Genomic DNA, 16,927 nt, shown 5'->3' on the forward strand with positions numbered 1-16,927 from the left:
GGGTTCAAGCAGCCGTCAGTGGAGCTGTGCAATGGTGCAAAGGCTGATTTCTTGCTAGAGTGTTGGTGACTGTCTGACCCAGTTTTGTGCCAAATACCTAATCACAGTGTCAGTTGGGATCTGTCTTTACTTGTTAGAGGTCTGAATTTCCTTAGATTTTATGTTGTTAATCCAGTGTTGTCGCTGGAACTCAGGAATCTTAGAATATTTGAGTTTGAGAACAGAAAAGTAGGTGCGATTTGATTGAGGTCCTAGAGCAGGTGGCCGCTGGGACCAGATGCAGGCAGTGGCCTTGTGCCTGAGTGGGGCCCTCCATCCCAGTGCCTGTCCCTGTTCTTAATCATCCTCGACTCCTTTCGTCTGTGACTTCTATCGCGGCTGAAGCATAAACCTCGCTGTTTAACTAGGGGCTGAAGGGTGGTGATCATCTCCCCAGGAAACAAGCATTCTTTCCCACAGCATCCTTCCTGCCTGGCATCCTTCCTGCCTCCCAAACTTGCTGGCGACCCCTGTGTTCTGGGCTGAGGTGTCACCCTTGGCTCTGGGATTAGTTTGCTTCTCAGCAGGACATAATAGGATACACAGTCCTTGAAGCACGTGACCATCACCTTGAGTGTTTGGGTTTGGTTTGGTTTTCTGCTGTATTTAGTTACAATGAATGTGAAATGTTATTGTTAAATTTTTGCTTCCTTGTGCATGGATCTTGGTATAATCCTTGGCAGGTTTATAATGATCATTGTGAAAGTAATTTTTGAATGATTCCCACAAAATTTCAACTTTCTGTTTCTTGCATAATCTTAAAGTCAGTCAATTTCATAGGAGTCAGTCTTTTGACATAAAATTTGAATTTAATCTAGCCAAAAACTGATTTGAAAAACTGTTGCTGTTTTTCTCACCGTTGCTTATAAGCAATGTCTGGAGACCTTGTTGTCAGTGTTTTGACTTATGCCTTCACCTGTTGACTGAGTGCACTTTAGCAGGAAACTGCAACTGGGAATAGTTTGAACCTGAACCCAAGCACTGCAACGAAGGATGTAGGCATCCCAGTGTCTTAGCTGCTAGATCAAGTGCCCACTCCAAGTCATTTTGTTTTGGAAAAAAGTGATGCACACACCCCATCTCCCCCAAAGAGAGAGAAAGAGACAGCAAGGTTAAAGAATGAGATTGAATCCTAAAGCCACAGTGTTTAGGAATAGAATAAGAGAAATTGGCTATGAAGAGACGAAAAGAAAGACTAGCCAGAAAATATAGAACAACCAAGAAAAAAAAATTGGCTAAGAAGTCTATCCATTTAGTTGGGTATTTTTTTGAAACTTTTTTTTTTTAATTTTTATTGGAAGTACAGATATACAGAGGGGAGGAGAGACAGAGAAGAAGATCTTCCAACCACTGATTCACTCCCCAAGTGACTGCAATGGCCAAAGCTGTACCAATCCGAAGCCAGGAACCAGGAGCTTCTTTCTGTTCTCTCATGTGGGCGCAGAGTCCCAAGACTTTTGGCTGCCCTCAACTGCTTTCCCTGGCCACAAGCAGAGATCTGTATGGGAAGCGGGGCTGCCAGGATTAGAACCGGTCCCCATATGGGATCCCAGTTTATGCAAGGCTAGGACTTTAGGTGCTAGGCTACCGCGCCGGGCCCTGGGTTGGATATCTTTTTGCACTGGGAAGTAAAGGATTTTTCTTGTATGAAATGTTTTGCCCTTCATAGAAATCCTATCTGACACATGATGATAGAAATGTGTCTTAAGCCCTTCACTAAGTCTTAGATCTGTGTCTTTTTAAATAAAATTCCAGTGAATTTTTGTATTGAAAGAGGTAGGTAAATTTGAATCTGGAGCTTTAGCAGTCATTTAGCAAGGAGTTGGAGATTTGGGAGATGCTAGTTCAAAAAGTGAAAAGAGATGAAAGTGAATTGACCTTTTCTTCCTTCTTTGCAAGAAAAAAAGTAGAGCTGGACAAGAACAAAGCTTAAAATACTTGACAGTAGCCACCTTTTCATTATGAGTTGAATTGAGACTTGTCAATAGGATTCATTTACACCAGCAGGATGTGTCGTTTGCAGCTCTTTGCCGCGTCTCCTGGGTAATCAGTTTCTATTTCCCCAAGAGAGGTATATTGAAGTACAATTCGTACTTCTTTAGAAAATGTAGAACTCATGCTGCCATCAGCCTAGCGTGCTGATGGAAGTCCTTGCCACAGACTTTATTATCTGGAGTTTAGACAAATCTGAACCGTCTTCAGCTTAGGCAAAATAAAATTAGTATTTAAAAAAGGCATATGTCATGTGATAATAATAAATGGGGTTGATTTTGTCATTTAGTTCTCCGTCAGCTGTTAAATACCATGTGTTGGGTATCAGATACTACATTGTCATTAGGCATGTTGGCATAGAAACCAACAGGGTTCAAACCCTTGACTATATGGTCAGGGGAGTGGAAAATAATTATGAAATGTGATATAGGGAAGGAGCAATAAATATGGCTGGAATCACTGTGTAAGCAGGAAAACCTCTCAGCCAACGCCTGGGGAAGGAATGGTTGGCCACTTATAAATCGAGAAAAGAATGTTCAACCATTGAGGGAGAAAACATTAGTATGGTTTAAAAACTCTAAGGTTGACTCTTGTGGCTAGATCGTAGTAGAGTGTGGGGACAGACAGTATGGTGTCAGTGAATACCAGGCACAGCCTGAAAAACCCAGGTTATTCAGAATTTAGGTTTTACTTAAAGGTCATCAGGGGTTTTCATACATTTATGTGTATGGAGATGGGGCCAGGGAACATAACTTTGAGAGCCTAGGAGAAGTTTGGACAAGAAATGATGGTGGCCCAGAGAGGGGAAGCAACCAGACAGGATATATTCCTGTCGTGTATCATGTGGCTGTGGAGGTAAAGGAAATCCTCGGTGAGGATGAGGAATATGAAGGAGAGGATTGGGGGAATGTCCGGTGGGCAGCTGGAGACTAGCTCTGAAACTTGTGACAGAGGTCAGAATGGCAGGCTTGGAGGTGGGAATCATTGAGTTAGAACAGGTATTTAGAGTATGGAAAAAATATCATGTGCTGGGGAGAAAAGAGAGAGACAGAGAGAGAGAAAGAGAGAGAAAATGAATATGAAGGCCCAGAATTGGGTTTTGCAGGAGGTGACGTGTTTGGAGGTTGGATAGGGTTGTTAGTAGCCTGTCCAGTACAAGAAGTACTTGGGAAATCAGAGTAAAGCCAGACCGTGTGGTGGTCCCAGGAGACAGAAGTCTCATGGCATGGTTGGGGCTTCTGTAAGAAATCGAGAACAGGCAAGTCTGGTACATTGGCCTTGGGAACACCCGGTGGAATATGTAGGGTTGGAAGCCTTTCAGGCAGATAAAAATCAATAAAACTAAGAGGGACATTACTAAAGGACAATGGAAGAAATGGATTTGATGAGGTCTCTTCTATAGACCAAGAGCATCTTGCGCTGGGGAAGGGTATTTACAGTGCATTTATTGCTAATTCATGAACAGTTCCAGGCTTACATTTATATTCCAGTGTTTAGTGAATTGAATTGACTCTTAAAACTTACCCTCCTGGGGCCAGTGCTGTGGCTAAGTGGGTTAAACTGTACCTTGTAGCACCAGCCTCCCATACGGGCACTTGTTCAAGTTCGGGCTGCTCCACTTCCAATCCAGCTCTCTGCTAATATGCCTGGGAATGCAGTAGAAGAAGACTCAAGTGCTTGGGCCCCTGTACAAACATTGGAGACCTGGATGAAACTCCTGGATCCTGGCTTTAGCATGGCCCAACCAGGACATTGAAGTAAACCAGTGGGTAGAAAAATCTCTCTCTACCTCTCAATTGAAAAAAAGGAAAGTCTTAAAAAAAAAAAAAAAGCTTACTCTCTTCCCTTTTCCAAAAGCTCCAGTCCCATGCTGGGCTCGTGATCTCATTCTGCCCCTCTTTCTCCTCTAATGTTTTTTTTTTTTTTTTCCTGTATGCTCATACCACTTGCAAGCATGATCATATCAAAGGAAATATAATATTTACTCCAAATACTTGCTTAACATCTGAAATGTAAAAAGGTGGGAAAAGAGAATGTGTGAGCTTTATTTGGATCACTCTCTGTACATTTGGACTTGGTATTTGCATATGCTTTGGGCAGCTGAGCCCATGCCAAGTTGATAAGTCTTTTATTCAACAGAAGGAATAGCTGTGATGGCAAAAAGAAGCCCTAAGTGGAAAGCACAGATACAGTGTAGATTGATATTTGTTCTGTTTCCTTCTTTGAAATATTAAACATATCTCAATGTGTATTATAAAGATAGGAATGAAATGGGAGCTTTGCTGTGGAGTCATTACTTTTATTTTGCATTAGGCTGTAATATGCCAATGAGTATAACATTAGCTTAAAGCATTTGCCCTGGCCCGTTGCTTATGATATTTTCAACCATGAAATTATAATGAGAGGGAGAGACTATATGACAGTCTGAGCTACTGGTTTTTGAGATACTTACTCTACATAACCGAGAAATTTCTTGAAAGTGACATGCTATCTACTTGGCAGAGCAGTTCTTTTGATGTGTAAAACAAAAACAGCAACAAGAAATCTGCCTTAAAATATAGAGACTGGGCCAGTATTATGGGTTAGGCTGACGCTTACAATGCCAGTATTCACACTGGAATATTGATTTGAGTCCTGACTGCTCAACTTTCAACTCAACTCCCTGCTGGTTCACCTGGGAAGCCTGCAGATGATGAGAGTCAAATCCCTGGGCCCCTGCCACCCACCTGCAAGACCTAGCTTCTGTGTGGGTCCGCTCTGATTATTGTGGTCATCTGAGGAGTGAACCAACAGATGAAGATTCTGCCTCTGGGTCACTCTTCGTTTCAAATAGTCAGCCAGCCAGCCAGCAAATAGAAGATATTCTCTCTGTCGGTGTCACTGTGTCTTCAGACAAATGAATAAATAAATCAATTACCCAATCCTCTTTTCCAACAAACATATATGCATATGTAAGGAGGGGGTGAAACAAGACAGAAAAGAAGTTCTTTAGATATGTTTGTAGTCTGTCTCCTCACATCTTCACACATGGTAACTGAAGCACAAAATACTTAAGTGTCTTGAGTAGCAAACTGTCAGAAGATCTATTTTATATGATCTGTTGCAAAGGTATATCTGCAAAGGGGATGCTATGAGTTCCTTATGAGATATAAGATGAACTAACTTTCAGTTCTCAAGACTGGAAAGAGTGCTCACTTCGGCAGCACATATACTAAAATTGGAAAGACTAGAAAGAATAAGAGAATAAACATGGGAGGGAAAAGAGCATGTGTCCAGTATCCCTCCCAGCCATGGCCTCTGCCTGTCCAGCATGGGGCCAGTTTCATGTCCTAGCCAAGGCTGCTAACTCAACAGGACATGAACAGTATTGGCTAGACTCCACTGGGGAAGGAGGGATGGTGTAGATTCGGGAGTTGAGAGGAGACGCTGTGTAGAAATGGGGAAGGGGGAGAGAAATGAGAAGAAATTTGTGCTTCTGTTATTAGACTGTACTCCCCTCTGTTTTCACCAGTCACTGTTCTGAAAATAAAGGTAAGTTATGAAATTGTAAGGCCGTTTGTTTAATGTCATTTTGTGTTCATATGGTAAACATCTAGAGAATAAAACCTGTGCAGTTATCACAGCCCAGGTTTATCTACTGGTTGAGCGTGCCCTGACCTGCAGCACCTGACCTACCCCATGTCTGCAGCACCCAAGGTGCTCACCTGCTCACTGTGGAGTGAGCACCTGCTTGGTGGGTAGCCTCACTATACCCCTTCCCTATGACTTCCCTTTAACCCTGCACCTTCAGCAGCCTAGCCTTATGGCCCAGAAAGGGGATCACACCCCATGACCATAGCTTCCCTGCTTTTCTATTTGCAGAACAATCAACCATGACGACCGAATCAGGATCAGACTCGGAATCCAAGGCTGACCAAGAGGCCGAGCGTCAGGAGGCGGTGGGTCCGCAGGGGCGCGCCGGTGCGCAGCCCGGACCAGAGCTACCCAGTGAAGAGCAGCAGGCATTGGAGCAGTTTGAAGAGGCTGCAGCGCACAGCACCCCAGTGCGGAAGGAGGTAAGCCCACTATCCCTCACCCCTCCCAGCCTCACGGACTGAGCGTTTGTTCACTGGTTTATTAATATTAAACATCAAATATTAAACATCAGAGATGGCTTTGTGGGATAGTCCGCTTCCTTTGTGGTCCCAGGCAGGTGAAGTGTATGCAATTTTAAGACTGATGGTAGATGATGCTGTGCGACCTTGCTTGCCTCACACCTATTTAGTTAAAACACTTAAACTCACACTGAAGTTTGTTGCTCAGCTCTGGACGCAGAGGCCAGGTGCACAGCTAACTGCTGGCTATAACTGAGTGTGTTGTTTTCCATTTGAGCCTAAAGATTAAGGCTTTTTGTTTGTTTGTTTGTTTGTTTTTCCTTCTGTTTTAATGATGTTAGCATGGGCCTTTTCCCTTCACTATACAGTGCCATTTGGAAGAGTCTTTAGAAAATGGAGTTTAGATGCAAGTTTATGTTGTTGCAAGTTTTTTTTTAATTCCATATGTATGTGGGATCTACAGAAGTTTGAATTTGATAAAAAAACTGTGCACAGATTTGAAAGCTTGTTGCACCCCAATACTTAGAATCCCATTTTCTGCTTTTTCAAGCATTCTTGCATGTATGTCCCCACCTCTCTTCTCCCATTTACGTTTGAGTTGCCATCAGTCCTGTATCCCTTTTAAAAGTTTTCATACAAAAAGCAAAGTGGTTTTTACCTGGACCTTGCATGGGGTCCGTGTTTAAGTTTGTTTTGTTTTAAAACTTCACACTTGGCATCAACCTGTGTTGGAGTATCCACTTGTACATAGAAATGTGGGACTCCCACAAATGATTGTGCTTCTACCGGTTAGCAGTATGTTTGCCCAGATAATTATGCTTGAAGATGTTCATGAGAACAACTTGAAATCAGCATATGAGCAAAAATCTTTGAAATCAAAGCACATTAGCTTAACATTAAGCTGTGTGCTTACAACTAGATTATTTCTTTTCTCATGACAGGTGTAAGTGCTTTAAACCTGGTGAATAAAAACAGAATTTGCTGTATAGCGCTAGAGCCACCTCTGACTAAGAGGTTTTGTGCTGAAAGCAGGGCGTAGCATCCCAGCGTGGCATGCAGAAGCCAAGAAGCTGTGGTGGCCGCCATGATTTTCTTTGTCCTTTTCCTGTCTACATGTGGAATGATGATGGTAGCAAACACTTTCCTGTATTTTTTGATCTGTAAATCTGCAAAAATAGTAAATTACTATTCTTTCTTTTCTTCGTTTTTTTCCCCTCTTCTCTCTGAACGAAATAACATGAAAATGAGACTTAATTATGCAAGACATGAATCTCTATGCCTAAACATGAATAAGTATACAACCATGCACCACTCACCGACGAATTACATTCTGGGAAATGCATCATTGAACAATTTCATCGTCGTGCAAATGATGCTGTAGCCTGCTGTACACATGCAGGCTGTATGATGGATATGATTCTAACATCAAACACAAATGATTCAGTAATTATACAATGATGCAGTAAACACAAGATAGGTGAGCGGTGACTTAAGTATTAGGACAGACTATTTATACAGTAAACATTTTCATAAGCAGAAGGAATCCACCCTAAAGTAATGACAAGACATAGATTGTAGTGATCACATAGCCCAAGCAGGTGTCATTTTCATTATCAAATGTTATATACTGGATGTCACTAATTGTGCCATACATTGATACACCTGGCAGCATACCAGCTTTGCTCACACCAGTATCACCACAAAGACACCAGCAATGTTATCAGGCAGAAGAGGATTCTCAACACCGTTATAATCTCACAGGATACGTAAGAGATCTGTGCACTGATGTGTTGTTAATGTGGAACAGGGTTGTACCTCATGTGATCACACATTTGATACGAAGCAAAACCAGTGGTACCAAGCCTTGGGAGGGAGCGATGCTGTGCAGCTTAGCACAGATGCCCGAGTTGGTCCTGTTTATCCCAGGTGTTACTTTTCAGGCTCCAAGAATTCATCCAGCTTTTGGGCCATGACAACGAAGGGGAGAATTCAGGAAAGATCATTTCTCCCAAAACATTTTTGGTGTACACCATGACGTCTGTTTTATTGGAGTTAGAATGAAATACATTTGGGGATATATTGAGGGAAAAAGTGTCAATAAGTTTGGCTGAATTTGAATTGCAGGTTATTGTATGCCCTGCAGAACATTTCCTAGGTGCAGGGTAATAATTTAGCATCTGCCAGCCAGGGTAATAATCCCCGTAACACAGAGGTACTGTGAGGATGAAACGAAAAAGAGGACTTGCCAAAATGGTTGGTACAGATGTGTCAATGGCCCATGTACTGCAACTGACTTCTCGTTTGTGGTACTTGGTCTGCTCTTTCACAGCTGTTACGATTGCTGTAAAATGTGTTGTGAGAACTCCAGTAGTGGTTTCATCTTTGAATTTTTCCCAAAACTTGTCTTTTGAGTGACAGTGGTTTAAGATGTCTCTAGAATGTTGACGTTAAGTAATCTTAAGCTAAGTAACCTAGAGAGTTTATTCTCACGTAGATATTTTTATTTTAATAGAGGAAAATGAAATTTGATTTTCTCTATTGTGTATTAAAAGTTAATTCCAGATAAAATTTAAATAATAATATAGCTTCAGTTGACCTTATTGCTGCTGAGGTGACAATATAAATTAAATACGCAGGGGCCAACATTGTGGTATAATACATTAAACTGTCACTTGCAATGCCACCATTATCCCATATGGGTATTTGCTCGATGTCCAGATATTCCACTTCTGGTTTAGCTCCCTCCCTGCCAATGCACCTGAGAAAGTAGCAGAAGATGGCCCAAATCCTTGGACTTGTATATCCATGTGAGAGACCTGGAAGAAGCTTCTGACTCTTGGTGTCAGCCTAGTCCAGCCCTGGCTGTTGGCAGCCACTTGGAGAGTGACACCAGCCAATGGATGAGTTCTGTCTCTCCTTCTGTTTCTGTAACTACAGTAAGTATACAGTAAAATTTTCAAATGCAGTAAATCTTTCAAGTACAACAAATCTTTAAAAAATAATCAACTTTACAAAGGTCTTTTTTGAAAAAAAGAAAGAATTATTTGTTTTTATTGGAAAGGCAGATATGTATAGACAGGAGGAGAGACAGAGTGGATGATCTTCCATCTGATGATTCACTCCACAAGTGGCCACCAATGGCTAGAGCTGAGTCGATGTGAAGCCGGGAGCCAGGAGCTTCTTCTGGGTCTCCCACGTGGGTACAGGTTCCCAAGGCTTTGGGCTGTCCTTGACTGCTTTCCCAGGCCACAGAGAGCTGGATGGGAAATGGGGCTTTCAGGATTAGAAACTGTGCCCATATGGGATCCCGGCATGTTCAAGGCCAAGGACTTTAGCTGCTGGGCTATCGGTCTGTGCCCACAAAGGTCTTGTATAAATTATATAGCACCTAACAAATAAGTCATGATAGTTCCTTTGTAATTCCAAGGCTGCCATAGTGCCATAGTTCTTAAACTATCTCAAAGTTAAGATTAATGATAGGTTGAAGTTTGTGATTTTCTGTTTTATTTATTTTATTATTTTTTGCATCTTTGTCTTTGAGAGCTACAGAAAGCTTCTCTTCCATAGTTTACTCGTCAGGTGCTTACAGTGGCCAGGCAGCCAGTTCTCCTACATGGGGAGAAGTTCTCCCACGTGACTGCTGAAGTCATCACACCGTCCCTGGGTATCTGAATTGGCAGGAAGCTGGAGTTACAAGCAGAGCTGAATGTCAAACTTGGCTATTCCAAAATGAGATGTGGCTTTTTCCCTACTAATCCAAATTTGTACCCTCTTGCACCTAGTTTAATGCTTCAGCATGGGAAGATCGATGGTCTAAAAGGTTAGACTAAGTTGCCAGGGCAGGTTTTGTTAAATTTGTTTACTTGAGCTAGCTAAAGCTCATCCTCTGGACTACTCCGACCTTTGAAATTGGGTGTTCAATTTTATCTTTTTCTTTATAAGCTCAACAGATGGATCTTTGAAAAAGAACGTCTGAAGACATTGTCTTGATTTTCTGCTCAGGTGTAGAGGAAAGTACTTGGTTAGGGATCTTCTGGATGAGGAAGGTATGAGATAGAAAACGCTGGAAAAGCAGAAATGCGTACCGAAAATGCAAAACAATCATGCCTAAAAAACTTTGGGATTATGCTAGTATGCTACAAAGTGATAGACGTTGATAAAACAAAAGAGAGAAAGAGAAGCATTGAGAGCAGATGTTCAACCTAGTGGTGGTTGAGATGCCTGCATCCCACATCGGCTGCCTGGGTTTCTCTGGCTCTGGACTCCAGTTCTGTGCTCATGCAGACCCTGACAGGCAAGGATGATGGCTGAAGCAGTTGCGTTCCTGGCAAGCATTTGGGAACGCTGCACGGCTTTTCCCAGCTCCCAATTTCAGCTCTGCCCCAACCATTGCTGGCATTTTGTGATTGAACCAATGCATGGGCTCTCTCTGTCTTGTGAATGGATAAATAAATCTTAAGAAGAAAAATTGCAACGATAAGCTATCAATACTGTCCTTTAGTTTATGTAGCTCTAGTGTGAAGCTGACACCATGCTGCTGAGAGAGGATTTTTGAAAGGTTTTCACATAGTTTCAGTACAGAACTTTTCTTTGGAGAGTGTGTGCTGTGTACATACTGGTTACAATGCTGGTCTGGCCATGGAGTGAATTTACACTTCGGTCTCTGATGGTCATTAGGGGAAAAGAGGCATGTGATGGCTCAGCATGAGCTTTCCCAAGGCATTGGCTCCCGGAGAACGGTTGTCGCTTAAGATGCCCTCTGCAATTCTGAATCTAGTCTGGACGCATCTGCTGTGTTTTCAAAGCAGATTAAAGCTCTTGGACAGATCCGATCTCTTCTAGTGGCTCATTACAATGAGCAGAAGCAGACTTGGGGGATTACTCTGATGAATTTCAGTGTTGCTGACTTCATTTAATCGATTTAAAGCTAAAGCAAATATTTTAACAGTTTGTAGAATTACTGCAGAGATAAATGCTTCAAGCTGCACTGGCCTCATAGTTTATAAATACCATGTACATATATGGATGAGGTGGTTGCAACTGCTGGATATAGAAAGATCTAATAAAATAAACTTTTTATTTTGAGCATGATATAAGAAAATACCCGGATACAGTAATTTAGATGCCTGTATAATCCAGTCCATTTTTTTTAAAAGATTTATTTTTATTATTTTTTCATTGGAAAGGCGGATATACAGAGAGGAGAGACAGAAAGGAAGATCTTCCGTCCGATGATTCACTCCCCAAGTGAGCCGCAACGGGTCGATGCTATGCCGGTCCAAAGCCAGGAGCCTCTTCCGGGTCTCCCACGCGGGTGCAGGTTCCCAAAGCCTTTGGGCCGTCCTCAACTGCTTTCCCGGGCCACAGGCAGGGAGCTGGAAGGGAAGCGGGGCTGCCGGGATTAGAACCGGCGCCCATATGGGATCCCGGGGCGTGCAAGGCGAGGACCTTTAACTACTTGCACCACCGCGCCGGGCCCCCAGTCCATTTTTTTAAAAGTCAAGAGTCATGGGCTCGCACAGTGCCTTCATAGGTTAATCCTCCACCTGCAAGCACCAGTATCCCATACGGGTTCTGGCTTGTGTCCTGGCTGCTCCACTTCTGATCCAGCTCCCTGCGTGTGGCCTGGGAAAGCAGCAGAGAATGGCCCAAAGCCTTGGGTCTCTGCACCCAAGTTCTGATTAATGCAGCTTAAACCATTGCAGCCATGTGAGGAGTGAATCAGCATATGGCAAAATATTTTAACTTTATTTTTATTGGAAATTCAAATTTACAGAGAGAAGAGACAGCAAGTAAGATCTTCTGCTGATTTACTCTGCAAGTGGCTACCATAGCCAGAGCTGAGCCAACTTGAAGCCAGGAGCTTCTTCTGGGTTTCCCATATGGGTGCAGAGTCCCAACGCTTTAGGCCCTCCTCGACTGCTTTCCCAGACCACAAGCAGGGAGCTGGAAGGGAAGAGTGGCTGCCAGAGTATGACCCCGAACCCATATGGGATCCTGGAACATGCAAGGCAAGAACTTGCCACTAGGCTGTAGCGCCGGACCCAGATGAAAGATCTTTATGTCTCCTCTCTATAAATCTGCCTTTCAAATAAAGACAAATTAATTTCTTTTAAAAAAAGTCAAAAGTCATTTTTTTTTCTTTATTGGCATTGTATCTTGATGACTTTAGCTGACTTAGTGCTACTGAAGTGAAGCTAAAATATGTCCCGATCAGTAAATTTAAATGGCAAAAGTTCCTGACAGCACTTAGCATTGTAAATACTTGACTATTTATCCACTGCTGATATCATAAGTCAGATTTCCCTCCCGCCCTAGGAGATCCAAAGCTGCCTGTTGCCTAAGTGTGGTGCTATTGCCTGAGCAATGCAATATTTATTTCCTCTGTTGCAGTGAAACCTCCTCATTATTTTCATCTCACAGGTCACTGACAAGGAGCAGGAGTTTGCTGCCGCAGCCGCAAAACAGCTCGAATATCAGCAGTTTGAAGACGATAAGCTTTCCCAGAGATCATCTAGCAGTAAACTCTCTCGGTCTCCATTAAAGATCGTCAAGAAGCCTAAAAGCATGCAGTGTAAAGTGGTACTTCTGGATGGGTCGGAATACACCTGTGAAGTGGAGGTAAGGCAGTGTTTTACAGATGTTGAGCGCTGGGGAGTGTTGGTATGCGACATACGGAGAATGCCTCTTTATCGTTCCAGAACTGCAGACTACTACTAAGATCCAGCCTCTAGGTGCTAAATTAGTTTCAGTCTCTCCACAGAAGGTCAGATTGCTGATGAATCTGTAGTATGTCCCCAAATGATAAAATCAAAAATAAGATGTGATCTTAAAAAGAAGTAAAGTCTCCTAACATCTTCCATGGCAGGAAAAAGAATGGAAGACTTTAAAACTCAACTTTTGTTTAATATCCTGGCTCTGAGCTATTGTTTAAATGAACTGTACCTTTTCTGCTTTAGTTTGTGACCCAGTCCCTCATTACTTGGTACAAACTTATAAAACAGCCAAAACCTAATGATTGTAAGATCATTTGCAGTGTTCTGTCCTTTCCTTGCTCAGGGAATGAGTAAGACACAACCCAGTTCACATGGTAATGGGTGTCACAGCTTCCCTGTCAATGAGTACATTACTTTCTGTTCCTTCTTAGTGAAGGAAACGGAAACCCCTCTCTGAAGAGGGACAGTTGAATGCCTTTGATCAGAAATGTTGTACAAGACCAAGTTAGCCGATAAGAACACCCGAGCTGTGCAGATGAGTGGGTTTGGAGCCCTTGGAAGGTCTTGGAGAGCCCAAGAGACAGGGCAGGAACTGAGCTGGAAGATCCAGTGTGAGTTTACACCGAGAGCCACTTGAAATTTTAGCAAGGTTTCAGGTTTTACTCTTCCCACGTGCAGCTCCTCCCGCATCAATCACACGTCTGCTAGGCCAGTTTTTCCCACCTCAGCCTTCCAGCAGATTCCAAATAGGACACATCTGTGTGTGATGCACGTTTGTATTCCTCCTCCTCGTGGACAACCAGCACCCAGTGCGCTTGATTTTCCACCGTCTCTATTCTCCGCTTCCTCCGTCTTACAACACCTGTGTCATGGCTCCTGTATCATGCATCGTGCACCTGTCACTTCATTACCTTTCTTGAAACAGAAAATGTCAATCGTTTCACATCAGTAAGGTCATTTAGAGTGGAGAGGAGTGGTGCGTTACTAAATAGTTAGTGATTGCTGGAACATTACAAATTAAACATTAAACATTTTTAAACATTAAACATTAAACATTTTAAACATAAAACATTTTTAAACATTAAAAATTATTTCTTATATTTCAAAGTTATTCAGTGTGTCGTGCACGATATCATGTATGATCACTTGCGGAGGTTTTGAGTTAACCTGTGACGTCCCAGATACCGGTGGGCTTCTGTGGGGGTTCCCAGGGACCCTGTGAGGTTTACCATGGTGAAATCCATTTCTTTATTTTTGCTGGCTTTGGCTTGGCTGACTTCTTGGGTCAGATTATCCAACTATTGATGAAGAGGCTAATACTGCAAATGGTGAGCTCTGATAATATGCTTTTGAGTTTTAACCCTGAAGCTTAAAGGCCTCTATAACTTTTGGAGAGATTGTATTTTTCCAGTATAGATTTTGATTTCTCAAAAGAATTGATCTAAGTGAAGAGAAGCTTTTCCCCTCTGCTTTGAGGACAATCTATTGATTGCATTTATATAATAGAATAAATTGAGTTACCTAGCAATTCTCACACTTCTAGTGTTTTCCAACGAAGCTTCTAGAAGAAAATTTACAGAGTTTCCCATAAGGGGCAAGGTCCTTCATATTTTGGTAAAGTTGATTGATATCTGTGGTTCAAGTTGATTACACAGATAATCAATGTAGTTTTCAGTCCAGATTTTTGTTTTGTAATTAACTTTGTGTACAAATGAGAGTTACCTGGAAAGTCATTATGAACCTTTCGAGTAGAGTAACAGTGTTGGTATGTTATTTTTTTATAATCAGGAATAATACTGTAAAAATTAAATATGTTTTAAATGAACTTGACAAATTGTTGAGAGTAACTTATTTATGGAGTTCTAAGCCTTTGCCAAAAAAAAAAAATCGTGGGTTTATAATAGACATTGGTGGTAGAAAAATATGTTCACTGCTGATGCCCTTGTGAAGAATGTGGGAAAATGTGACCATAGTAAATCATAATAGATTTCTCCAAATAAGAAAAATGGCATGTGGACCCATGGTGTGGTTCCCGTCGTGGCAATGAGGTGCTGGTTGAAAAAGTATAGTTAAGATGCTGCCATTTTTTGACATTAACTATGGAAAGGAAAAGTTGGATTTTTTCCAGGCACACACATGTGTCTTAGATAAACAGCCCTTGAAGAGCACTGCCAAGGGGAGGTGTCAGCCTTCACTCTGTAAATCGAGATTTTAAGCAAAAGTTTGAGTGACAGCAGAGGAACAGCTGAACAAGATTTGTTAAGTGACATAAGCTTTTCAGAGTCTCATGCCCCCAGTGTCAGAGTCCAGTTTTCCTGTAAAGTGGTGCAGTGTGTGACACAGAGTCGAAAGCTAACATTTTGCAGGAATGGAAGTTAAAATGTTGCTGTTTTTAAGGATCAAGCAAGAGTAGAAATGTGTTGGGGAGAAGAGATGGTCAGATGGGTTAGACGAAGGGGTGCTTGTGTAAAACTTGACTCTGGGTTTGATATCGAGCTCAGGTTGATCCAGCAGGGTGGTGTACCTGTCTAAACAGTCACGCATCACGCACTGCTTCCACGGCAGTCCAGCTGTGGGCCGCGAGCTTTGTCCCCCTGTACTGGACAGGTCATGTTTACCAGTGGCAGGTGAGTCACCACCATGGTCTGGGCTGATGGAGTTCTCCAGTTGGAACAGTGTGATTTTGAGGAACTTCCCTAAACGTTCCAAAACTCAGCTTTCTCAACAGAAACGTGGGGGTGGAAATTCATGCCTTGAGTAGACATTCCTGACACAATTGAAGCTGCAATTCACTTAAATATTTAAGTGTAGCATATGCTAATAAATGGGAGCTGTTTTGTATTGGTGATAGGAGACATGGACCCTGATAAGTTTGTTTAGCAGAGAATTACTGGTGGCCAACCGCTTGGAAACTTCCCATCAAGAAAGAGCAGAGAGGAAGAGTGTGTGGCCTATTTGGAAAAAAATAAGTTCTAGAGGGAAAAGGATAGTTAATTTTAGTTACCTGCAAGTACAAGAAACTGTATTTGAATTGAAGGGTTATTGACTCTCTCTCTCTTTTTAGTACATAAAATATAAAACTAACATAATAGTTTTAGGAAATCAGGTTTTAATAAACAGCGCTTGTATGTATATACACATACACAGACATTGTGTGGCTTCTTTCTTTTCTTTCTTTCTTTCTTTCTTTCTTTCTTGAGTGACTGCTGTCAATCAATATCTTAGTGTGAGGTATGCTCTACCTTAGAAGGGTTCCAGCAAAGGTTAAGTCACCACTTGGGACCAAAGCTTCCCATGTTGGAGTGGCTGGTTTGAGAGTCCCGGGAACAATGCTCGGGTCCAGCATTCCTGCTGGTGCGCACCTCTGGAGGCAGGCAGGTGAGAACCTGGATTGAGAGGCCAACCCTGCCTCTCACCATGATTCCAAGAGTGAGCCAGCCAGTGGGTGGAAGATCTGCCTGCCTTCCAGATACTTGTTTTAATTTGTGCATTAGGTGATCAGTGCTGCCTGAGAGCGAAAAGCCACAAAGGAATTATTTGCGTTTCCCCCCGGCTGTCTTGTGTAAAGACCTGACAGAGGATTCCTTTTGCAGATGTTGATCTCCTGGTGATGAGTGGCTGCAGCACTCGGGTAGCTTGGTGTGATTGCTTTGATCCAATCAGCGCTCCCTGCCAGTATCCCAAGTGAAATGCCATCCCCCTTGTTGTCTTGGGGAACCCTGTTTTTCCTTCCCGTGGTACTTCCCACACACCACAGCTAAGTTTGTGAACCGTAGCCATGCCTTACGTATTGACTGAGTGGAGAAAGTAGCTGTCTTCCAGCACTGAAGATGACTGCAGTGTTCTAATTCTCACGACGCTGCGGCGAAGATTCAGGTCATCCTTTCTATTTTTATATCCAGTTGCCCTGAAATCCACCGCATTCTGCCTCTTCCCTGGCTGTATCGCCAGTTCTTCACATGAGCTCTGGAAAATGCACTTTGAATTCCTGCCTGCCTTTGTGGTGTCATTGCCTCTGGTTGCTATGAGATGGTGGCCTGGCCATTTTGCCCTTCGGCTCTGACACCTTAGCGTTGGTCCAGTGAA

At 42.6% G+C, this 16,927-nt stretch overlaps 1 protein-coding gene across 1 annotated transcript in view; it reads left to right on the top strand.

Moving 5' to 3' along the window:
* The window catches only part of EPB41L3 (erythrocyte membrane protein band 4.1 like 3), a 141,586-nt gene that overhangs the window by 42,011 nt on the left and 82,648 nt on the right, over positions 1–16,927 (top strand). The window contains exons 2-3 of the mRNA XM_040970602.1: positions 5,893–6,086; positions 12,549–12,746. Coding sequence (XP_040826536.1) covers positions 5,904–6,086; positions 12,549–12,746 — 381 coding nt within the window. The 5' untranslated portion in view covers positions 5,893–5,903. The remainder of the gene's footprint in view (positions 1–5,892; positions 6,087–12,548; positions 12,747–16,927) is intronic.

Source organism: Ochotona curzoniae, unplaced genomic scaffold, assembly GCF_017591425.1.
Source record: "Ochotona curzoniae isolate NIBS_2020 unplaced genomic scaffold, NIBS_Ocur_1.0 scaffold_4812, whole genome shotgun sequence".
Lineage (NCBI taxonomy): Eukaryota > Metazoa > Chordata > Mammalia > Lagomorpha > Ochotonidae > Ochotona > Ochotona curzoniae.